A 26,313-nucleotide genomic window follows, 5' to 3' on the forward strand; every position below is an offset into this window, starting at 1 on the left:
TGCCTTAAAAATATTTAAAGACTCTGCTTCCACCACCTTTTCAGGAAAAGAGTTGCAAGACTCACGACCCTGTGTCAAAATCTTTGAACTCCTTCCCTAACAGCACTGTGGGTGCGACATCAGCAGTTCAAGAATACAGCTCACCGCCACCTTCTCAAGGGCAATTAGGGATGGGCAGTAAATGCTGACCTCGCCAGTGATGCCCACATCCCATGAAAGAAAATAAAAAAATTTATTCTATTCCTTTGTATTACATTGCACTTCATTAGAAAGCAGCGCAGGCTTTAGGGACAGAAATGCCTATTTTTACTGCTATTTCCTGTGTTCCTAGATCCCAATATACTCCTTCAAACTACAATAGATCTGATTATTCTCCATTACATGACACTATCCTGCATTTGAATCCATCACACCAGGCAGACAAATAATAAGAAAAAAGATGCCAACTCTTCAAATGGCAAATTGGAATATCAGGACCATGTATATGGTATGGGTTTGGCAAATGACTTACAGCTGGTCAATAACACGTACAAGACAACTGTGAATGACATGGAACTTGATAGGCTGAACATTGACATAGCTTCCCTATGCAGAGGTAGTGGGTGTCTGGAATTCGCTGCCCAAGTTGGTGGTAGAGGCAGAAACTTTAACTCTTTTAAAAACATACCTGGATCTGCACCTAAAATGCTGTAAGCTGCAGGGTTATGGGCCGGGTGCAGGAAGGTGGGATTAGAAAGGGCACCTGGGTGTCCTCGGGCTGGCATGGACAAGATGGGCCAAATGTCCTCCTTCTGTGCTGTAACTTTCCTATGGTTCTAAGAGAGCAGGCTCGCCGAGCGTGTATTACTGAAAGAAAAACATTGTGTGTTTGTCTGGCTGGGGAAGAGTTCAGAGGAATCTCATGAGCAAGGTATAGGCTTCACCGTGAGGAACATGCTACTCTCGATGAGAGAACACCCCACAAATGGTTCAGAACATGTTCTCTCCATCCATCACTCAACTCAAGCAGGGCCAGTTAACCTCATGAGTATCTATGTTCCAACACTGTGTTCACTAGGGAGGAGAAAGACCAGTTCTGAGGAACTTTACACCACTATCAGCAGAATTCCTCAGTCAGAACATCTTTACCTACTGGGGGATTTCAGCACAAGTGGCTGCAGACAATGAGGCAGGGCCCTCCTGTCTCAGACATCATAGCCTAGAAAAGATAAATGAGAATCGGCAAAGACTAGTTGAGCTTTGCTGCTACCACGAACTTTGTGTAACTAGCACCTTCTTTCAGAACAAACTGTGCTACAAGTTGTCCTGGAGACATCCCAGATCAGGATATTAGCACCAGCTAGATGTGATCATTACCAGATGTGACTCTGAACAGCATTCTCGACACACACAATTACCACAGCGCTGACTGATACAGATCGCTCCCTGGTGAGCATTAGGGTGATGATGTAACCCTTAAAGATTCTTCACTCAAAGCAGAAATGCCGTCCTCGTATCAATGTCAGCCATACTGCCAACCCAGATTAAAATCCAATTGAACAGACACTCTCCTGCATTCCCACAGAATGCAGACGCTTCAAGATATCATCTACCTCACTGTACTCCCAACATCTAGGAAGCTGGAGTGCAAAAGTGCTGATTGATTCAAGGAAAACATCACAATGATGGAACCTGTCATTGAAGCCAAGCATTCCACTTTCTTTAATTACAAACGAGATCCATGCGAGGAGACAAAGATGCACTAAGAACCACTCAAAGTAAAGTCCAACATACTGCTAGGCGTTGCATCAATGACTACTGGTTTCAACTTTGCCGGAATATTCAGATGTCCTTCGACACACGGCACTCTAGGGACACATATGAAGGGATCACAAAGGCAGCAGATCCATTTGCAAAGAAAATGGCTCCATTGAAAACAAAGGCAGGGGAAGTCATCACTGACTGCAATAAACAGTTGGAGAGATGGGTGGAACACTACCTTGAGTTGTACTTTAGGGACTCCACAGTCACTGAGGAAGCTCTAGACACATTATCCAGCTCTGCCCTGAGAGGCAGGCTTTCTATCAAACCCACAATGGAGGAGCTTAGCAAAGCTATTGACTCACTTATCGTGGGCAAAGCTTCAGGTGCTGATGCTTTTCCATCTGAACTCATCAAGCATGGGAAACTGGCACTTCTGCAGCATCTGCACACACTTCTCTGTCGCTGCTGAAGGGAGGGAAGGAGTGTTTCCCCAGGGTATACGTGATGCAGATTATGACCCTGTACAAGAAGAAGCGCAACTGCAGAGATTGTAACAACCATCGAGGTGCTGAGCATCGTGGGAAAAGTATTTGCTCATGTTGTCATTATCAGACTGCAGATCCTGGCTGAACACATCCACCCTGAATCCCAGTGTGGTTTCAGAATTGGAAGGTCTATAATTAACATGATCTTCTCAGTCTGCCAGCTGCAAGAGAAATGCTGTGAACAAAGGAGACCACAGTATATATTCCTTCAGCAATCTCACCCAAGGCATTTGACCATGTCAGCAAAGGCGATCTATTTAAACTGCTGGAGAAAATTGGCTGCCCAAAGAATCTGCTCCGTGTGATCTCCCCTTTCCAATGACAACATGATGAGTAAGGTCAGTAATAACAGAACAACATTGAGGACCCTTAACGGGTTTGTGTTCTGGCACTGACACTCTTCAGCGTATTCACCCCTTTGCTGCTGTCATGTGCCTTCAGGTCATCTGCAGAGGGAGTCTACTTACATACCCGAACTGATAGAAAGTTCAGCAGGTCTGACAGAATCTGAGGGGAGGAACACAGTTAACGTTTCGAGAATGTATGACTCTTCAACAGTTCTGTTGAAGAGTCATATGGACTCGAAATGTTAACTGTATTCCTCTCCACAGATGCTGTCGGACCTGCTGAGTTTTTCCAGGTATTTTTGTTTTTGTTTTGGATTTCCAGCATCCGCAGTTTTTTGCTTTTATCTGATAGAAAGCTGTTTAGCCTTGCTCGTCTGAGATCCAAGTCAAAGGTGCACCCAGTCTTCATCAGAGAGTTGCTCTACATTGCCAATGAAGCATTAATATTCCACACCAAGGAACACCCACAGCAACAAATGTACATACCCCCTTACACCTGAAAAGAGTTTGGTTTTACGATCAGCATCAGGAAGACAAATGTCATGGTCTAGGACAAGACAAAAAAACTAGCCATATAAATACTGTTGCTCCAAGAGCAGGTCAGAGGCTGGGAATCCTGCGGTGAGTAACTCACCTCCTGATTCCCCAAAGCCTACAAAACACAAGTCAGGAGTGTGATGGAACACTCTCCACTTGCCTAGATGAATGCAGCTCCAACAACACTCTCAAGAAGCTCGACACCATCCAGGACAAAGCAGCCCACTTGATTGGCACCTCACCCACAAATATTCATTCCCTCCACCACCGATGCTCAGTAGCAGCAGTGTATACCATCTACAAGATGCACTGCAGGAACTCACCAAGGCTCCTTAGACAGCACCTTCCAAACCCATAACCTCTACCTTCTAGAAGGACAAGGGCAGCAGATAGATGGGAACACCAGCACCTGGAAGTTCACCTTCAAGTTACTCACCATCCTGACTTGGAAATATATCACCGTTCCTTCACTGTTGCTGGGTCAAACTCCTGGAACTCCCTCCCTAACAGCAATGTGGGTGTACCTACACCACATGAACTGCAGCCGTTCAAGAAGGCAGCTCACCACCACCTTCTCAAGGGCTATTAGGGATGGGTAATAAATGCTGGCCTAGCCAGTGATGCCCACATCTCATAAATGAATTTTTAAAATGTTGCCATTCTGTCATCTTTCAGCATTGACAAAGTGACACCTAGAGGTTGTTGGTAGCTTTATGTATCTCAGCTCCACAATCATTAGCAATCTGTCACTTAATACTGAAATCAACACATACATCACAAAAGCTGCAGCTATTATGTCCAAGCTGAGTAAGAGAGTGTGGAACAACAGCAACCTGCCTCAGCACAACAAACACTGAGTTGACCAAGCTGGCATCCTCGGCATGCTTCTCTACTGTGGTGAGACCTGGACAACATATGCGCAACAGGAGAAAAGGCTGAATAGTTTCCACCTTCACTGTCTCAGACGTATCCGTGGCTTTTTTTGGCTGGACCTGGTCGCCAACTCCGAGGTCCTGGAACATGCTAATTCCATCAGTACACACTCATTGCTGAGCTCACAACATCTGTACTGGCTCGGTCATGATCATTGGATGGATGATGGCTGTATACTCATTGACCATTTGTATGGTGAAGTGGTCACTGGGTCATGACCTTCTGAGCATCCATACACCCACTGCAAGGACACCTACAAGTGAGATATGAAGATGGTGGATATTGACTTTGACAACTGGGAGTCAGTCACTGATGGCCGTGACCTCTGGAGGCTGGCTGCTTGGAAGGTGAACAGAAATGAGAAGGTCGTCTGGCCAAGAGGAGGGCCCAGAGGAAACAGAGGCCAGTGAATCGTATACCTTCTCAGTCCACTGTCTTTCTCTGCAGCAAATGCGGCAGAGACTGCCATGTTAGAATGAGGCTCCTGAGTCACACCAGATGATTTTTAACACAGAGTTGCAACAGAGTTAACCACCAAAACATGAGCCATGGTATTACGAAATGGAAGGCAGCCAAAGAGCAAAGAGCTGTACTGGAACAGTTCGACTAGGGGCATGGCCAGTTCTGGAGCACACATCTTCAACATAACTACCGGGGATATTGTCAGGGCCAATAGCTTTTGCTGTATCCAGTGCCTTCAGCCTTTTCTTGATATCACTTAGAGTGAATCAAGTTGGCTCAAGGTTGGCATTTGTAATGCTGGGGATCTCAGGAGGAGGCCAAGATGGATCATTTACTCAGCACTTCTGTTTTAATGCAGTTTAATATAACCTAATAGAATCAAATGTAGTGTGATGCAATAAACACCAACTTACATTTGTATGGCACCTTTAACTTAATAGAATGTCCAAAGGCACAGGAGCATTACAAAACAAAATATGATACTGAGCCACATAAGAAAAGTTTAGGTCAGTTGATCAAAGAGAGGGGTCTTAAGGAGTGTCTAAAATGAGGAAAGAGAGATGGAGACATTTAGGAAGGGACTTCAGAGCTTGGGTAACTGAAGACGCAGCTTCCAGTGATGGAGTGATTAATGTTGGGGATGTTCAAGAGGCCAGAATTAGAGAAGCATAGATGTCTCGGAGAGTGTTGTGGAAAGAGATTACAGAGATGGGGAGGGATGAGACCATGGAAGAATTTGTAATCAAAGAAGAGAATATCAAAATAATATAATTTATAGTAGGTTTATGGCATAGAAAGAGACCACTTGGCCTATGGTGCCTGCACTAGCCAAAAAATCAGCTCCCAGCCTAATCCCACTTTCCAGTATTTGGTCCATAGCCCTGCAGGTAATGACACTTGAGGTGCCTATCCAGACACCTTTTAAATGAGTTGAGGGTTTCTGCCTCTACTACCCTTTGAGGCAGTGAGTTTCAGACCCCCACAGCCTTCTGGGTGAAAAGATTTTTCTTCATCTCCCTGCTAAGCTTTCTGCCAATCACTTCAAGTCTATGAAATATGAGTCACTGACCTTTCTGCCAAAGTAAATAGGTCCTTCCCATCCACTGTATCCAGATTGCTTGACTGGGAGCTAATGTAGGTCATCAAGCACAGGAGTGATAGAGGAACAGGACTTGTTTTGGGTTAAGACATGGGCAGCTAAGTTTTGGATGATCTCAAGTTTACTGAGGATGGAATATGGGAGGCTGGCCAAGGATGCATCAGAATAGTCAAGTCTTAAGGAAATTAAGGCGTGAATGAGGGTTTCAGTAGCAGATGAGCTGAGATGGGAGTGAAATCAGGTAATGTTACAGAGATGGAAATAGCTGCCTTAGAGATGGCATGAATATAATGTTGGAAGCTCAGCTGAGTCAAATGATACTAAGGTTGTGAACAGACAGGCTTATTCTCAGACTATTGCCAGGGAGAGGGATGGAGTAGGTAGCTAGGGAGCAGAGTTTGAGAGTGAGGACTGGAAACAATGCCTTCAGTCTTCCCAATATTTATTTGAAGGAAATATCTGCTTATCTAGCACGGTATGTCGGCTAAGCAGCCTGATAAACAGTGGAGGAACCGAGAGCTCGTGGTGAGGTAAACCGGGGTGTTGTCAGTACACGTGTGGAAACTAACATGGTTTCAGATGTTGTCACCAAGGAGTAGCATGTTGATGAGAAATAGGAGGGAGCCAAGGAGGGATAGGGACACTTGCGGCAACTTGATAGAGTTTTATAGATTGGGATTTTTTGTTCCAGAAATAGCAGTATCAAGAGTCAGGCAGATTGTAAAATCAGCATCATTGTTAACCGGATCCATGCCGATTGGTAAGGTGAAAATTAAGATACAGTGCCTTGCTGGGAGAGTTTATTGACTTTCTTGAGTGTTGACACTCCATGCCCACACCCAGTGCCCCAGCTATCCCCTATTAATATGTATTCAAGTACCCATCATCTGTTTCCCTAAGCAATGTAATTATTAGCCAACCTTAACAATTTAAGACGTTGACAGTCATGACTTTAGGTGAGGCCAGTAATGTCATGATACCAAAATGTGATAATATGGATGGTGAGCTGGGTGCTTATTTGAATCCCGCTGGCCACCCTCTTAAGGCCAGTTAGAGCCTAATGAAGCTAATTAACTGGGAAATTGTAAGTTTACGTAGACCGTGTCATTTTATGGCTAGTGCATGGGCCACACAGGTGATGGGGAAGGGGTCAGAGTTGCGTCAGCCTCCAATGAGCCCCAGATTGCTGCGATAAAAGGGGGACAAAAAAGCTAGACCTGAGGAGGTGGGGACAGCAGCTGAGTCTGCTGAGAGAGGTTCGGGACTTTTCTCATTGTTGACATTGGATCTACTGGTGAAGAGAACCTACTGAAAAGATGCACATGTACGCTGTCCCTCTCTCTGGAGAGACACAGCTGCTGCAGCCATAGGCACACTCTGACACCTGCAAGGAGTTAGACCACTGACTGTAGACCCTTTCTTCCAGGTAGCCTCATCTCTTGACATTTCCCTGTGGCAAGTGTTAGGAGATGAGGCAACCTAGGAGGAAGGGTCTTTGGGAAGAGGTCTAACTGCTTGCAAGGTAATGGCTGTGGTGGTCAGCTCACATTGTGTAAATGCCCACCTGTCTGTGACTCTCAATGTCACAGTTGTCCTGGTCTCCAATGCCTCAGGCTCATTCCAAGGAGTAACTAGAGACCTGAGCAGCATCTGCACATCATTGCATCATTGTTGTGACCTCTGCATTATTCAGGAAAGCTAATATGTAAGATTCATCACAGTTGAGGAAAGTCAGGCTGAGAGAGCAAGAGGCTTTGGGGCCATTGCTGGATTCCCCTAGGTCCCGAAGGCATTGACTGCATGCATGTCACCGTGAAAGCTCCCATGGGCAAGCCAGGGGCCTTCATCAACTGGAAGAGATTTCATTCCCTCAGTGTAACAACTGGTCTGTGACCACCATCAGAGGATCTTTGGACTTGGAGCAAGAAGGCAAGAAGTTGATAGTGCGACAGGATGCAAGAAGAACCAATGCTGCAAGTAAGACACCAAGACTCTTTAAGGAAGATTCCATCTATGATCCTCACTACAATTATGACTCAGACCCAGAATATGTTATTGGCAGTAGATCAGAGATATGTCAATATTTTGGTGCAACGAAGTGGGAAAAAGAGCCACCTTCAATGTGTTGTGCAAATGGAAAAGTACAATTGCCAACCTTTACTGAGACACTTGACCCACTGAATATTCCTCTTATAGGAACAACAAAACAAAACCCTTTGGAAAATCATCAGAAAATAATACAGCTAAGTAAGATCATCAAGAAATCTATTTAGGCTCACGAAGGAAGTACTTCAAATGTGGTCTATCATTAAATATTTAATATTTTAACAAACGCTGAAAATGCAAATAGTGATACTGAAAAAATCGCTATCATTGTCGGCTGTCCCTCGATTTGAAGATGATGTCTACACAGGGTTATGTGTTTCTGCCCTTGGTCTGCAAGTACTGAATCGGCAGATTCTCAACCACGGGCCTTTTCTTCATTCTTTCATGGGATGTGGGTGTCGCTGGCTGGGCCAGCATTGGTTACTATCCCTAATTACCCTCGAGAAGGTGGTGGTCAGCAGCCTTCATAAACCGCTGCAGTCCATGTGGTGTAGGTACACCCACAGTGCTATTAGGGAGGGAGTTCCAGGATTTTGACCCAGCAACAGTGAAGGAACAGCGATATATTTCCAAATCAGTATGGTGAGTGACTTGGAGGGGATCTTCCAGGTGGTGGTGTTCCCTGCACCTGCTGCCCTTGCCCTTCTACATGACAGTGGTCGTCAGTTTGGAGGAGCCTTGGTGAGTTACTGCAGTGTAGAAGGTACACATTGCTGCTATTGTGTGTCAATGGTGAAAGGAGTAAATGTTTAAAATGGTGGATGGGGTGTCAATCAAGCAGGCTGCTTTGTCCTGGATGCTGTTGAGCTTTCTTGAGTGTTGTGGGAGCTGCACTCATCCAAGCAACTGGAGAGTATTCCATGACATTCCTTGTAGATGGTGCCTTGTAGATGGTGGACAGTCTTTGAGGAGTCAGGAGGTGCAGATTTCCCAGCCTCTGATATGCTCCTATAGCCACAGTATTTACATGGCTAGTTCAGTTCAGTTTCTGGTCAATGGTAACCCAAAGCATGTTGATAGTGGGAGATTCAGTGATGGTAATGCCATTGAATGTCAAGGGGTGATGGTCAGCTTCTCTCTTGTTGGGGATGGTCATTGCCTGGCACTTGTGTGGACCGACTGTTACTTGCCACTTGTCAGTCCAAGCCTGGATATTGCTGCCTTGATGTCAAGGGCAAAAACTCTCACCTCATCTCTTAAGTTTAGCTCTTTTGTCCATGTTTGGACCAAGGCTGTAATCAGGTCAGGAGCTGAGTAGTGCTGAGTGTCAGTTAGCAAGTTGTTGCTGAGTAAATGCACTGTCAACAACACCTTCCATCACATTGCTGATAATCGAGAGCAGACTGTTGGGGCAGTCATTGGCTGGATTGGATTTATCTGTATTTTGTGGACAGGGCGTACCTGGGCAATCTTCCATATTGCCAGGTAGATGCCAGTGTTGTAGCTTGGTGAAGGGCGCAGCTAGTTTGGGAGCATAAGTCCTCGGTACTATTGCTGGAGTATTGTCAGGGCCCATAGCCTTTGCAGTATCCAGTACCTTCAGCCCTTTCTTGATATCACATGGATTGAATCAAATTGGCTGAGGACTGGCATCTATGAATTGGGGACCTCCAGAGGATGCCGAGATGGATCATTCACTCAGCACTTCTGGCTGAAGATGGTTACAAATGCATCAGCCTTGCCTTTTGCACTGATGTGCTTTACCTAGCTCATCTCTAGTTTAATTAGATTTGCAATTTTTACTATACAATTTCTATTAAACCTTCTCTACATCTGTATCCATCTCAAAATCCACAGGATCAACATCTACAATTGCATCTAATCCCTCAAAATTTGTTATTGCTCTGAATATTTCATCATCAGTGTCAAAGATAAAATCTGTCATCTCACTCTACATTTTCAGATCTCTCCATGGGCCACCACCTTGATGCGATGGAAAGACTTGTGCGATCCACCGATCCCTTGAATGATGCCATCAGGAGCTCCTTGCTCCTGATCTGGCCACCCATGGCAGAAAACCTGAGGGGTTATGCCACACAGCGTGCACCAGAAAGTCTTTAACAGCAGATCTGGTGAAGGAAGACTGTATACACTGGCTGCAATCACAGTAGAAGGCTGCAGTGGCCACATGGTTCCAGTCATTGTGGTTTGACATGTCACCAAAATCTGATTACCAAGATTGTTTGGACAATGACAGTGCCCAAGGTCCCCACCTTAAACACAGTCACTTGCAGCTTTTTACCAGGAATCATTTGCCAAGTCCTGTGGCGATCATGGATTCATGATGGGGACAGGCTGCGAACCTCAGAGTCCCTAGTCAAGAGTCCGCACACAGATAACAAATGTGTGATACCTGTGTTAGGACAGAGTTATCTTTGGGCATTTGGGCAACAGGCCAATCCGTCACAATCTGTGGCTGAGCAGTCCTCTTCAGGACACTCTCTGCTCACCCAATTGGGAAGGGAGTTAGAAAAGGTGGCCGAATAGTAGGCTGTTTCACTTTCTCCTGGTTGGGGAAGCACATCCCGGACATCACTGTAGGAGTTCCTCCATGTAGTGTCCTAGGCCCAACTGTCTTCAGCTGCTTCATCAATGACCTCCGCTCCATCATAAGGTCAGAAGTGGGGATGTTCGCTGATGATTGCACAATGTTCAGCACCATTCGTGACTCCTCAGATACTGAAGCAGTCCATGTCCTAATGCAGCAAGATCTGGACAATATTTAGGTTTGAGCTGATGAACAGTAACTAACATTGCCTGGTACTTGTGAGGCATGAATGTCCATCTTCAACTAGAGAGAAAATAACCATCGCCCCTTGATGTTCCATGACATTTCCATCGTTGAATCCCCCACTATCAACACCCTGGGGATTACCACTGACCAGAAATTGGATTGAACTAGCCATATAAATACTGTGGCTACAAGAGCAGGTCAGAGACTAGGAATCCTGCGGTGAGTAACTCACCTCCTGACTCCCCAAAGCCTGTCCACCATCTACAAGGCACAAGTCAGGAGTGTGATGAATACTCTCCACTTGCCTGGGTGAGTACAGCTCCAAAAATGCTCAAGAAGCTTGACACCATCCAGAGATAAAGCAGCCCACTTGATTGGCACCCCATTCCCCACCTTAAACATTAACTCCCTCCACCACCCACACACAGTCTCAGCACTGTGTACCACTTACAAGATGCACTGTAGCAACTCACCTTCGACAGCACCTTCCAAACCCGCAACCTGTACCACCTAGAAGGACAAGGGCAGAAATGCATGGGAACATCGCCAGCAGTTCATGAAGGTGGATCACCACCACCTTCTCAAGGGCAATTAGGGATGGCCAATAAATGCTGGCCTCCCAGCGATTCTCAAATCCTATGAAAGATTAAATGTTAAAAAAACTCTGCAGTCCATGTGGTGTAGGTACACGACAACTTGCCACTAACAGGATGCTGCCATCAAGCTAAAAAGACATTCTGCCTATCATACAAATGAGTAACATGGTATATGAATTTCAGTGTCAGTGTGGTGCTAGGTATTTAGGCCAGACATCCCAAAGATTGGCGGATCATATCAAACAGCATGTCCCAGCCGCTGTTGGCAATGGGCAGGGTACAGACTGTATCCAACAAGCCTGTGCCTGCAAAACTCAAAACATAGTGTCCAACATTAGATGCGATTCCGCGATTGGACAGCATTTGCTAAATAATCCTCAGAATGCTAAGAATTACACTGACAACCAATTTAAGATTGCCTGTCAGCCTGGTGCATTGTGTGCACTGGAAGAAACATATATTAATACACAAGGCCCTGTTCTTGTCAGTCAGAAAGAACATGTACACACATTGCGCTTGGTTCAGCTAAACAAAATAAGTGACAGCCATTTGCTAACTCATTCCTCAGGGCGACGCCTTGACCCATGAGGGTCAAGCTGCCTGGTTTAAATTTCAAAGGATGCTTGGCTGTCAGTCACCATCATTGGTGCATTCTCCATAGCAACGCCTTTACAAATCAGAGCCCATTTGCCCACCAATAAGCACTCTCTTCTCATACAGTATAAATTGTTTCCCCATATATTGGTATTCTTGCAAAGTGTCCTGATGAGCAAAAGACGAAAAGCTTTGACATGTCTTGTTTTTCGGAGGTACTCAAGTTCTGTAGTACCAAATGACTATTAGAATAGAGGATAATAAAATCGAATGCAATATAATGAACTATAAGACAATGCATGTGAATTAGTGCTGCCAGGTACTCATGTTGTAAGTGCTCAACCCTCAAGTACAAATTTCGGAATCTCGTTTATGTTTGCTGTGTGCAGAATGAGGAGAAATATACACTAAGTGAAAGTTCCTGATTAACAAAACGTGTTTCAGGTTTTGACATCAGCCCCTTTGTCACTTGGCAAAAGTCTGACTCACTATTTAACATTTACCAGGACCACTTTTGGGCACCTTATTTATATTTGGATTTCCAGCATCCACAGTTTTTTGCTTTTATTTATACTTGGACTCATTTTAATCTCCATTTATTCCTCAAGATTTAAACATGTTTTGCAAGTTGGAAAATCATCTCTGAACTGCGCCTAACTACACGGTGACAGAGCTCCCTAAAAGTTTTCCTTCTTCTTTTACAGCTCTTTGTCCTGTGCCATGGAATGCTGCAGTGCACCCAACTCCTGCACAGTGCCTATTTCAAAAGCAGCATTGTCACCATTGAGAAACAATTTGGGCTCTCCAGCTTCTCATCCGGCTTCATATCCAGCTTGCATGAGGTATAGTAGCAGAAGTGAGCTGTAGTTTGGTTCATGACAGACACAGTCCTGTGGATGTTTAACTCAGTATAGATACAGTCCTGCGGGACTTAATCTCAGGATAGAGAGGGACCTATGGGATTTAAATGCAGGACAGACAAGGGCCTCTAGGAGTTTGACCAGGATAGACACGGTCCTGTGGGGTTACTCTGGACAGACATATCATGTCAATCACGACCAGAGGCTGTGTGTGATCAGGTTGTCCCGTTAGCAAAGTGAGGTCATTGAACAAAGAGTCATGTGGGATGAGTTTTATGGTAAGTTTTTATTTTAATCTAATAAACTAAAGCTAAATTGACTGATTAGTTAATGCAGATACTAAAATCTAAAGCCAATGTTGCAATTTATCAAACAATCAGTGCTCAATTAGTTAATCAAATCTAGAGGATAAAGTTATAATTAAATAACAAGGGATAGTAACATAACAGTTCTAAATTTTCAGTAAATTTAAATCAAAGGTTTTTCTTTAGAAATTGAGAGTTCAGCACACCTTCCTTTAAGTGATGTCAGTAGAAGACAAGAGGCTGACTGGTGAGTAACTGATGACTCTTAAATTATTTAAGCAGTAATTTGTTCTCTAATGCATAGAGGAATAGCAAGGCAACTCGGACCCCTGGTATGTGCATCCTGTTTCATATAGGAATTCCAGGACGCTTCTCGTGTTCTGGATAACGATATGTGCAGGAAGTGTTATGACCTGCAACAGCTGAAGCTCCCAGTTTCAGATGTGTAGGCATTAGAGAGGCTGCATAAAAAAGTCACAGAATTGCTTTCAGGGGTGAGGAACTTCAGTTAGGTAGATAGATTGGAGAAGCTAGGACTGTTCTCTTTGGAGGAGAGAAGATTGAGAGGAGATTTGATACAAGTGTTCAAAATCATGAGGGATGTGGATAGAGTAGATAGGGAGAATCTGTTTCCATTGGTAGAAAGATTGAGAACCAGAGAGCACAGATTTAAGATAATAAGCAAAAGAATCAATGGTGACATGAGGAAGAACTTTTTCAAACGATGACTGGTTAGAATCTGAAATGCATTACCTGAAAGTGTGGCAGAGGCAGATTTAATCATGGCTTTAAAAACAAAATTGAATTTTATCGGAAAAGGAAAAATTTGCAGGACTACAGGGAAAAAGTGAATTGCTCATGCAGGGAGCTGGCACAGACATGATGGGCCTAATGGGATGGGTTATGCCTTAATAGGACTAGGATGAATGACCTTGCAGGGAGGTTTGCTATTGCTGATGGGGAGGGTTTAAACAAGATTGGCAGGGGAATGGGAACCTGAGGGGAAATTCAGAGTGGAGAGGAGAAAAACTGGCAGTGGGAAATAGTGAAGTATCAACAAATAAGAAGGATATATCAGAGAGTAGTCTCAAGGTAGATAGAATACATGGAGAGTTTGTTAGAATTAGATTGGGCAATATTAAGTCATTAGATGGGATCTGAGTAAGGGGGAAAGTAAAAAGCCTAAATCAGGGTTAATGTGCATGTATATGAATGCACGGAGTGTGGTTAATAAGATTGGTGAACTGCAGGCACAGGTTGACGAATGGAATTATGATATTTTTACTATAACAGGGACCTGGCTGAAGGGCAGGACTGGGCATTATATATTCCTGGGCACAAGGTGCTTAGGAGAGACAGGAAAGGATGAAAAGGGGGTGTGGTGGGTGGCATAAAGATGGCATTACATCACTGGAGAGAAAGGATGTTCCACAAGGGTCAGGGGTGGAACCCCTCTGGCTAGGTGCAATAACATTGAACAGTGTAGTATATAGATGGCCATAGCGATTTATAGCGGAAGGAATGTAGAGAAACAGATTTGCGAAGAAAGTAGAGAGGTGCAAGAGATTATAATGGGGATCTTCAATTATCCAAATATAGGCTGGGATAGGGATAGTGCAAAGGGACAAGAGGGATGAGAGTTCCTAGAATATATTCAAGATAATTTTCTGAAATAGTATGTTTTTGGCCCAATGAGAGGGCAGGCACTGTTGGACCTGGTACTGGGGAATGAGTTGGCCCAAGTGAATCAAATATCAGTTGGAGTTTGGTGATTAAGGGAGTTCAGTGAAAAGGGGAAGGAGGTGATCCTTTCATTTTCTACCTTTCCTCAACCTCCAGTAGCTGGCTCTTATTTTGCCATAGGGGAAGCTCATAACGCAGCCAGAGAGAGAGACAGCTGAGAGCTTTTAGGAGACAGTGACCATTGTATCATAAGGTTTAGGTTAGCCATGAAAAAGGGCATGGAACAATCCAGAGTAGGGATAATTAATTGGGGGAAAACCAACTTTGATGGGATAAGAATGCATCTGAGTCAAGTGAGTTGGAATCAACTGTTGATGGAAAAGACAGTGGCTGAATAATGAGTCACCTTCAGAGAAAAAGTATTTCAGGCAATGTCAAGGTATATTCCCTTGAAGGGGAAAGACCATAAGATGTAGGAGCAGAAGTGGGCCATTTGGCTCTTTGAGTCTGCTCCGCCATTCAATGAGATCTTGGCTGATCTGATAATCCTCAACTCCATTTTCCTGCCTTTTCCCCATACCCCTTGATTCCCTTACTGATTAAAAACCTGTCTGTCTCAAGCTTGAATATGCTTAACGAACCAGCCTCTACAGCCCTCTGTGGTAAAGAATTCCACAGATTCACCACCCTCCTGAGAGAAGAAATTTCTCCTCATTTCTGTCTTAAATGAGTGACCTCTTACTCTGAGCTTATGCTCTCTGATCCTAGACTCTCCCAGAAGGGGAAACAACCTCTCAGCATCTACCCTTTCAAGCCCCTTAAGAATCTTATATGTTTTAATAAGATCGCTTCTCATTCTCCTAAACTCCAATGAGTTTTGGCCCAACCGATTCAACCTCTCCTCATAAGAAAATCCCTCCATACCTGGGATCAACCTAGTGAACCTTTTCTGGACTGCCTCCATTTCGATAAGGGGAGCAAAATTGTTCACAGCATTCTAGGTGTGGTCTAACTAGTGCCTTGTATAGTTTTAGCAAGACTTCCCTATTTTTATACTCCATTCCCTTTGGAATAAAGAGCAGCATTCTATTTGCCTTACCTATTACCTGCTGAACTTGTATGTTAGCTTTTTGTGATTCATGCACAACGACCCCCAAATCCCTCTGTGCCGCCGCTTTCTGCAGTCTTTCTCCATTGAAATAATATTCAGCTCTTCTATTCTTCCTGCCAAAGTGCAAAACATCACAGTTTCCAACATTATATTCCATCTGCCAAGTTTTTGCCCACTCACTTAACCTGTCTATAATCCTCTGTTGACTGTGTCATCCTCACCAATTGCCTTCCCACTTTTTTTTGTGTCATCCGCAAACTTGGTGATTGTACATTCACTTCATTCATCCAAGTCATTAATATATATTGTAAATAATTGTGGCCCCAGCACTGATCTGTGGCACTCCACCAGTAACAGGTTGCCACCCTGAAATGCCCCCTTAACCCAACTCTGGTCCCAAAGGTAGGACAAATAAATCCAGAACATCCTGGATAACGAGGGAGATAGAGGTGAAAACGAAAAGGAAGAAGTGCGCATACGACAGATGACAGGTAGAAAATACAATAGAGAATCAGGTTGAATATGGAAGGAACAGAGGGAAAGTGAAAAAAGCTAATAAGAAAAGCAAGGAGAAAGCATGAAAACAGACTGGCAGCTAACATTAAAAGGGAATGCCAAGGTCTTCTACAAGCATATAAATAATAAAAGGATGGTTAAAGAAAGAGTAGGGCCCATTAGGGATAATAAAAAAGGGCAGTTGCACGTGGAGGCAGGAGAAATAGTGGAGGTATTAAACAAGTACTTTGCATCTGTCTTTATGAATGAAGAAGTCACTACCCAGGCGGAGGTGTGAGAGGAGGTAACTGGTGCACTAGAAGAATTTACAATTGAGGAGAAGGAGATGTTAAAAAGGTAATCTTTACTTGCAATAGATAAGGCACCAGGACCAGATGAGATGAGATGAGGGAAGTGAGTGTGGAAATTACAGAAGCACTCGTGATAATCTTCCAGTCGCCCTCACACACAGGGGTGTTGCTGGAGGACTGGAGAATTGCAAATTTGTTCAAAAAGTGGTGCAAGGATAAAGCCGGCAACTACAGACCAGTCAGTTTGACTTCAGTGGGAGGGAAGTTTCTGGAAACGAAATTTCGGGACAAGATCAATAATCATTTAGACAAGTGCAGGATAATTAAGGAAAGCCAGCATGGATTCACTAAGGGAAAATCATGTTTAATTAACTTGGTGGAGTCTTTTGAGGAGATAACAGAGAAGTTTGATAAGGGCAACGCTGTTGATATGGTGCATATGGATTTTCAGAAGGCATTTGATACAGTGCCACACAACAGACTTGTGAGCAAATTCTAGCTCATGAAATAAAGGGAAAGTAGACAATTGGATAATTGGCTGAGTGACAGGAAACAGAGTAGTGATAAATTGCTAATTTTCAGGTTGGAGGAAGGCTTGTAGTAGAGTTCTTCAGGGGTCAGTATTGGGATTTTTGATCTTCCTGATATATATTAATGACCTATACTGTGGTGTGCAGGGCATGATTTCAAAATTTGCAGATGAATCGAAGATTGGAAACATTCCCACCTGTGATGTGGATAGTCTTGAACTTCAAAAGGATTGAATTTGATGGATTGGCAGACAAGTGGCAGATGAAGTTCAATGCAGAGAAGTGTGAAATGATTTGTTTTGGCGGGAAGAATATGGGGAGACAGTGTAAAATAAAGGGAGAAGCTCTAAAGGAGGTGCAGGAACAAAGGGACCTCGGTGTATATGTGCATAGGTCATTGAAGATGGCAGGGCATGTTGAGAGAGCAATTAATAAAGCATATAGTATCTTTGGCTTTATTAATAGGGGCATTGAGTACAATAGTAAGGAGGTAATTTTGAACTTGTATAAGACACTAGTAAGGCTTCATCTGGAATACTGTGTCCAGTTCTGGGCACCATACTTGAGGAAGGATGTGAAGGCATTAGAGAGAGTACAGAGGAGATTGACAAGAATGATTCCAAGGATAAAGAATTCTAGCCATGAGGATAGATTGGAAAGGTTGGGACAGTTTTCCTTGGAGAACAGAAGGCTGAGAGGAGACTTGATAGAGGTATTGAAGATCCTGAGGGGTATGGACAGGGTAAATAGTGAAAAACTGTTCCCAATCAAGAGAGCATCAAGAACTAAAGGGCAGAGATTCAAAAGGAGTAAAAGTGAAGGAGGAAAAATGTTTTCACCCAGAGGGTGGTTAGAGTCTGGAACAAACTTCCTGAGAGGGTGGTGGAGGCAGGTTCGATTGACGTATCCAAAGGTAATTAGATTGCTATCTGAAAAGAAAGAATGTGCAAGGTCACAGGGATAAGGAAGAGAAGTGGGACTAGGTAGAATGCCATTTCAGAGAGCCAGTGCATACTTGATGGGCCAAATGGCCTCCTCCTGCACTGTAATGGTTCTGTGATCCCGTGAAGACACCATGCAGGAATGAGGGCTCCAGATTCTTGGTGCATTGGGACCAGTTCTGGGTCAAGAGGCACCTCTTCAAAATAGATGTGTTGTATCTCAACAGGACTGAGACCGATGTCCTTGCAGGGAGGTTCATTAATGTGGCGGTGAAGGGTTTAAGTTAAATTCGTAGAGGGATGGGTACCAGCATATGGAAGTAGAGAAGAGGAATAAGGTGCATAAAGGAGTGAGAGTGTTTGATATTAATAGAGAAGGAAGTGGTGCCATATTAGATAGGAGTGTACTAAAAAGCACTACGAGGAATGCAAACACAGATTTACAATGCATATACGTAAATGTACAAGGTGTGCTGAATAATGTTGGTGAGCTACAAGCACAAATAAACATGTGAATATGAATAACAGAAATGTCACTTAACAATGGTGAAGACTGGATGCTTAATATTTAAAGGTAGCAAGTGCTCAGTAAAGATAGGGAAGGAAGAAAGAGAGCTAGTGTAGTAGTACTCATCAGGAAATACATTGTAGTGTGGAAAGTGAGAATGTTCTTGAGGGGAAAATAAAAGAATACATTCGGTTAGAGAAACAAGAAAATTTTGATAATGATTCTTGGGATATTCTAGAGGCCCCCCCAAATAATATGAGAGAGAAATAGAGGAACAGATCTACAGGGAAATCAGGAAGATGTGCAAAAACTATAGAGTGGTGATATTACAGTATCACAGTATCTTTACAATGCAGAAGGAGGCCATTCAGCCATTGAGTCTGCACTGGCTCTCTGAAAGAGCATTCCACCTAGTCCCACTCTCCAGCCTTATCGCCGTAACCTTGTCTCGACATAGTGCAACTTCCTTGCAATGCGCTTCCCCGACACTATCTGTTCTTGTTTCCCCTTTTCCATGTGCACTGTGAAGTGCTTTGATTGGTTACCTCTGGGCGAATGTTTTTCTAGTCTCTCAAGGTGTTTGGTATGAAGCTGTTTCGATTTGCTTGTGTGCAACAATAGGGGAAGGTGGTGGCATAGTGGTATTGTCACTAAACTAATAATCCAGACACTTGTCATGATGGATGGTGGAATTTTAATTCAGTAAAATACCTGGAATTAAGAACCTGATGATGACCGTGAAACCATTGTCGATTGTTGTAAAAACCCACCTGGTTTACTAATGCCCTTTAAAGAAGTACATCTGCCGTCCTTACTTGATCTGGTATGAAGATATGTGTGACTCCATGTCATGCTCACAGAATGATACCTTAAAGATCAAGTCCAGACACCACCACCACCATCCCTGCGTATGACCCGTCCCATCAGTAGGACAGACCCAGCAGAGGTATACAGTGGTATATAGTTGGGAGGGAGTTGCCCATAACCCAAGTTTCCTTCTGGGATTTGGTTTGCTTAACAATTAACATCTGCTGTGGTCATAACAAAGGAATATACAGTGGTCACTCCTACCGATACTGTCATGGACAGATGCATCTGCGGCAGGCAGGTTGGTGAGGATGAGGTCAAAGAAGCTTCCTACTGATTACCACGTACACCTCAGCTGATGAATCAGTACTGTTGAACACACAAGGACGCAGAATGTACTCAGGATGGGGAACTTCAATGTCCATCACCAAGACTGGCCCATTTACACCACTACAAACCGAGCTGGCTGAGTCCTAAAGGTGCGCCAGGTGGTAAGGGAACCAACAGGAGGGAAAAACATACTTAACCTCATCCTCACCAACCTGCCTACCGCAGATGCATCTGTCCATGACAGTATCGGTAGGAGTGACCACTGCACATTCCTTTGTTATGACCACAGCAGATGTTAATTGCTAAGCAAACCAAATCCCAGAAGGAAACTTGGGTTATGGGCCGTACGCTTTATTTTTGTATTCTGAAAAAGAGAAGAAACATACTGATCGTAGCAGCAAGAAGTTCTGTAACACTTTTGGGATTTTAAAAATTAAAAATAAAAGTTTTATTAACAAGAAGGAAAGAAAACTTAAGCACACAAGATTACAGTTACACAGTTAAAATTAGTCTTTCAAAACATTTCCCCAAAATTCTCCCTGCTTGGTCAGACCCACCATAACTGCCTCCTGGGTAACACTCCCTTTTTTGATGTTTAACTAAAAATCCAGTAATATTATCCGAGGCAAACTGCTGTAGCTTTAATAAAGGCTCACCACACGAAATCTAAAACTCTCTTCCATTCTGCTGTGGAAATCCAAAACTTCAGAACAAGATTGCTTTTTGCAGCCCAAGACTTCTCTGGCTTGACTGGATGGCTGATTCTACTTTAGATTGTTCCTTGCTCCTTGCCATTACTAATCTACACCTTATGATACAGTGATCACTCTTACCCAAGTGTTCCCCCACAGATGCTTGATCCACCTCATTTCCCAGCACCAGATCCAGCAATGCCTCCTTCCTAGTTGGACTGAGATCATATTGGTCAAGAAAGCTCTTCTGAACATTCTCCCAGCCTAGAGCTGTTCCGAGGAGATGATCTTCACAGCCAACAGCTAACAGCCAACCACCAACCCCTAAGCTCTCCACAGTTACTCTAAAATACCTTTTCTCCCCTTTTATCTCAAGTTCCATTGTATGCTACAATCTTCAATGTTTTGTTGCATTTGGTTAGATTTCTCCTAACAAATTCAAGGATTTTGTTTGAATCATTTGCGACATTGTTTTTGTGGTGTGCCCATGACATTCCACTTCAAGGCTCTGCTTGATGAATGTAAGGCTGACTCCTGTCATGCTGTATGCTAAGGTCTTAGACTGTCTACATCTTGTTGCATACATGGTGTGGCATTTTGATGTTGAACGTCATTTGTCATCTATGGGGCCATTTCACAGGAGAATGTTCAGAACAACTTTCCTGACCAATGTGATCTCAGTCCAACTAGGAAGAAGGCATTGATGGATCTGGTGCTGGGAAATGAGGTGGATCAAGCATCTGTGGGGGAACACTTGGGTAAGAGTGATCACTGTATCATAAGGTGTAGATTAGTAATGGCAAGGAGCAAGGAACAATCTAAAGTAGAACTTTTAAATTGGAAGAGGACTAACTTCAAAAGAATGAGAGGGGATCTAGCCAAGTTCAAAAGAACCAAAGTTTGACAGGAAAAACTGTAATGGAAAAATTGGTGATCTTTTAGGAAGTGATGTTTCAAATACAGACTAGGGACATTTCAAGAAGGGCGAAAGGTAACAGAACCAAAGCCAGGACCCCTTAAATGATGAGGGAGTTAGAGAATATGATGAAATAAAAAAGAGGGTACATATGATCCATGTCAGGTGATTCTTCAGGCAAGAACCAGGCCAAACGCAATAAGATGAGAGGGGATGTGAAGAGGAAAATAAGATTGGTAAATAGAGAATATGAGAAGAGAATGGCTATCAACATAAAAGGGAACCCAAATATCTTCTACCAGCATGTAAATAGTAAGCAGTTTGCAAGATGGTCCATTAGGACAAAGAGGTTAGAGGTGGAGGGCAATTAATACTTGATATCAGTGTTTGCTAAGGAAGAGAATGCTGACAAAATATTAGTAGAAGCATAGGTGGTAGGGGTAATAGATGGTGTGAAAATTGTTAGGAAGAACGTACTGGAAAGGCTTAGAGTGGATAAGCCACCTGGTCCAGATGGCTTCCGTCCCAGGTTGCTGAAAGAAGTGGGGATGGAAATAGTGGAAGGGCTTGCAATAATCTTCCAATATTCCCTTGGTCTGAGGGAGGTGCCAGAGTAGCAATTTGACACCCTTAGCCAAGAAAGGTTGTAAGAACGTTCCTAGTAACTCCAGGGCGATCAATTTAACATCATTGGTGGGTAAGATTTTAGAAACAATCATCAAGGAAAGAATTAACAGTTGTGATGAAAGATCATCAATTTGAAATGTTCTTTCTGTTTCTCTATCCAAAATGGTGCCAGACTTGCTGAGTATTTTGAGCATTTTCTGTTTTTGTTCAAGAATTAAAAAGCACTTGGAGAGGTCTGAATTACTTAAGGAAAGTCAGTAATGGATTTGTAAAAGGCAGATCATGTTTGACTAACTGAATTTTTTGATGAATTTACAAGATAGGTTGAAGAGGGGAGCGCTGTGGGTGTTGTCTATTTGGATTTTAAGAAAGTATTTGACAAAGGAGCACGTAAAAGGCTAGTTAACAAAATTGAGGCTCATGGAATAGGAAGGTCAGTAAATTAAAAATTGGTTTAGGGCAGAAAACAGTGAGTCATGGTAGATGTTATTTTTCAGACTGGAGGTGGTAGACAATGGTGTGCCCAACAGTCAGTGCTAGGAACACTGTTTTGTTGACACGTATAAACAATTTGGATATTGGAAAATGAAGTAAAATTTCAACATTTGCCAATGATACTAAGCTTTGAGGTGTGGCAGTAAGTGGAGACAATATGAATTGACTGCAGCAGGACATAGATAGGCTAGCAGAATGGGCGGACAAAGGTCCAGATGGAATCAAATACAAGGGAGTGTGAGATGCTGCCTTTTGGCAAAAGGAAAATGGAGCTTCTTAATGGCACAGCTCTAAAGAATGTGCAGGGACAGAGAGACTCCGGGGTTCATGTGTATCGAACTTTGAAAATGGCAAGACATATTTAGAGCAGTTAGCCAAGCATATAGGATCTTGGGCTTTATAAATAAAAATATTGAGTACAAAAGCAAAAATATTATGATGAACATTTATAAAGCTCCAGTTATGCCACCAACAGAATATTGTGTATAGTTCTGGTCATCATGCTTTAGGAAGTATATGAGAATCCTTGAGAGGATACAGAGGAGATCCACCAGAATACTTTGAGGGGTGAAAGATTTTACAAGGCTAGGTTGATAAACCTGGCGCTGTTCTCCTCACAGCAAAGGAGATTGAGGGGAGATTTGATAGAGGTGTACATGATTATGACAGGCTTCAATAAATTAGAGAAAGAAAACTATTTCCATTAGTTGATGGTACAAGGACTATGAGAAACTGATTCGAGATTTCAGGGAGACTGTGAGGAAGAACTTTTTTTATCCAGCAAGTGATAATGACCTGGAACTCACTACTCATGAGGGCGGTGGGGCAGAGATGTTCAATGATTTCAAAAGAAAATTGGATGGGCACTTGAAGGAACTAAACTTGCAGAATTATATGGGGGATAGGGGAGTGAGGATGGGACTAACATCATATACTTGATGGGCTCAATGGACACCACTGTGCCATAAATTTCTCTCTTGACCCATCCACTCTCCCCACAGTCTCTGAGTTGTTTGGCTGGTTGTCCACGTGCAGTACTGGATGATCTGAACTTTCCACCAACTTCATATTGGGAATGTGGAAGCCAAGATGGATGCTAAGAAAGCTGAGAGAGGGAAGCTGGGAAATTATAGACCAATTAGCCTAACATCTGTTGCTGGGAAATTACTAGGGCAGAATCTTCTGGCTGATGTGCGGGTGGCAGAGCCCACAGGGCAGCGCTTAAAATGTTGTTGGGCGAGCGTCCTAATGTCAGCACGCAGCATAGCGATGTTTTGGTTGGCAGGTGTGCTATGCAGCGCGATGCACGCCCACCATTAATTAAAGGCCTTGTTAAGGCCATGAAGTGACCAATCGACCAGGATTTTGAGGGAACAAAAACAGAATTACCTGGAAAAACTCAGCAGGTCTGGCAGCATCGGCGGAGCCGCCGATGCTGCCAGACCTGCTGAGTTTTTCCAGGTAATTCTGTTTTTGTTTCGGATTTCCAGCATCCGCAGTTTTTTTGTTTTTATTAGGATTTTGAGGGGCCCATGCACGGGCTCAACGGGCAGGCGGGTAAGTAATTTTTTTACAAACCTCATCCAGTGGCGGGATGAGGTTTGATATTGGAATTAAAAAAGTTCAATAAAGTTTTTATGTATTTCATTAACATGTCCCATATCGTGTGACATTTTTACATGAGGGGGACATGTTAATGATTTTTTTATTTTTCTATTTTTAATGTTTCACTGCCTTTCAGCGATCTCCCTGAGGCAGCACTTTAGAGAGGAATCCCCCCCACCCGCACAGGGAGTGCATAGTGCTTCCTGTCGGGCAGTCCGCTGGGTGGGCCTTAATTGGCCCGCCCACGTAAAATGGCGACGGGGCCAGTTTCAGCGGCGGCAATCAGCTGCCCGCCCGCCCATCAAGGGCAAAATCCTACCCCTAGAATCTATAATTAAAGGTAGTGTGACTAAACACCTTGAAAATTTTTGTCATCAGAGACCTGTGGATTTGTAAAGGGTAGACCATGACTGACAAGCCTGATTGAATTTTTTCATGAGGTGACTTAAGCAGTGGATTGGGGAATGTCTATGAAAATTATTTATGTGGACTTCCAGAAGGCATTTGATTCCTCTAAGAGGCTGTTAGCTAAAGTTGAAGGCCATGAACTTGGATGCAAATTATTGACTTGGTTAGGAAATCAGCTGAATGGAAAGAGACAGAAAGTAGGGATAATGGGCAGGAACTCTAATTGGCAGGATGTGACTAGTGGTGTCACTCAGGGGTCTATGTTGAGGTCTCACCCTCTCACATAATCAACTAATGACTTAGATGCTGGGATAGAAAGCCACATACCTATATTTTCCAGTGGAACAAAGACAGGTGGCATTGCAAGCAGTGTAGATGGAAGTATCAGATTCAGATACATAAGGCTGGATTTTACTGAGCGCTGTATTCCCTGCACACTTCCACCATCCACCCGAAACCACCCCCCCCACCCCCCCGCAACTGCCCGGCCCCCAACTGAAATGTCTGTCGTCAGCCCACCCACCCAAAACTCGGTTTCCTGGCAGCAATATTACACTGGGAGCAGACTTAATTGTTCCAGAGTGGGATTTCTGCACTGATCTGGGAGAAAGTCCCACCCAAGAGAGTTGCCAGCCAAATTAATTGACTGGCAGCTCTGTATTCTCAGCAGCGCCAGGATTGAACAGTGGTCACTGCTGAGACTATAGGCAATCCCTGAAGAAAAACACTGATGGAGGTCTTACTAAAGGTAGGTCTTCAAAGGACAGGTCTGGCTGGCAGACCCCAGCGAGGGAATAGGTGTGGGTGGTCGGCTGAGTTTGAGAGGCTAACAGGGAGGATTAAAGAGGAGGTATGATTTTGGGGAGGGGAGGGTTCATCTGATGGGCACAGAGGACCCTGCAAGGGAGGTACCCCCTTTCTTGTCCAACAGCAGCCCACATTGTGAAAGTGGTGGGCTACCCGCCTTGCCTCTGCGTTCCCCTGTTGCACAGAAAATAGCGGCAGAGTGAAATGTGGCACTTAAGTGGTAGGTGGTGGGGAGGTAGTGGTATAGTGTTATTGTCACTGGGGACCTGGGTTCGAATCCCACCATGGCAGATGATGGAATTTGAATTCAATAAAAATCAGAAATTAAAAGTCTGATGATGACCAAGAAACCATTGCTGATTGTTGGAAAAACCCATCTGGTTCACTAATGTCCTTTAGGGAAGGAAATCTGCTGTCCTTATCTGGTCTGGCCTACATGTGACTCCAGACCCACAGCAATGTAGTTGATTCTTAAAATGCCCTCTAAACAAGGTCAATTAGGGATAGGCAATAAATGCTGGCCTAGCCAGCGACGCTCACATCTCATGAACAAATATTAAAAAAAACCATTAAAAGAGGCCACTTAAGGGTCTCAATAAGCCTAAAGATTGGCGGCTGCCTGACACCCTCCCCGCTCACTGTAATATCGGAGACAGGTTGGGGATGAATGGGAACGTGTGCGAAGGCCACCCATTATATTTTACGAGCTCCCCCATCTTCAAATACACCAGCAGGGGGCCCTAAAATCCAGTCCATAGAGTATTAGGGAGGTCCAGAAATTAATCAAAAAACCTGCTCCTTTCCTTAGGTTCCATTTTCTTCGGTCCCCTCCACATGCTTCGTTCCCCACTATCAACTCCACCTTGTTCCCTGCCAAATACCTGAGGCTGCACCAGACTGTTTACAGCCATGGTTTACATTGGGCTCTAAGATGAGATAAGATTGCCTATTTCCGCCTTGGTGATATCCCTCATCCGTGCCTCAGCCCATGTGTTGCCTTTGTTACCTCGCAACTTTGATTATTCCAATGTACTCCTGACTGCTCTCCCACTTTCTTCATCCCGTAAACTTAAGGCAATCCAAAACTCTGCTGCTCACACCAAGTCCCGTTCACCAATCATCCCTAAGCTCGTCTGCCTACATTGGATCCCAGTCTGTTAATACCTTGATTTTAAACGTTCATTCT

The 26,313-nt window shown here is 43.8% G+C and overlaps 1 protein-coding gene across 5 annotated transcripts in view; it reads left to right on the forward strand.

Moving 5' to 3' along the window:
- Positions 1-26,313, forward strand: part of slco2a1 (solute carrier organic anion transporter family, member 2A1) — a 344,648-nt gene that overhangs the window by 105,568 nt on the left and 212,767 nt on the right. For 3 of the 5 annotated variants that reach the window (XM_041216217.1, XM_041216224.1, XM_041216253.1), the window contains exon 2: positions 12,401-12,538. The exons of the other annotated variants lie outside the window; for them this stretch is intronic. In XM_041216217.1, coding sequence (XP_041072151.1) covers positions 12,401-12,538 — 138 coding nt within the window. The remainder of the gene's footprint in view (positions 1-12,400; positions 12,539-26,313) is intronic. 5 annotated transcript variants of the gene reach the window in all.

Source organism: Carcharodon carcharias, chromosome 2, assembly GCF_017639515.1.
Source record: "Carcharodon carcharias isolate sCarCar2 chromosome 2, sCarCar2.pri, whole genome shotgun sequence".
Taxonomy (NCBI): Eukaryota; Metazoa; Chordata; class Chondrichthyes; order Lamniformes; family Lamnidae; genus Carcharodon; species Carcharodon carcharias.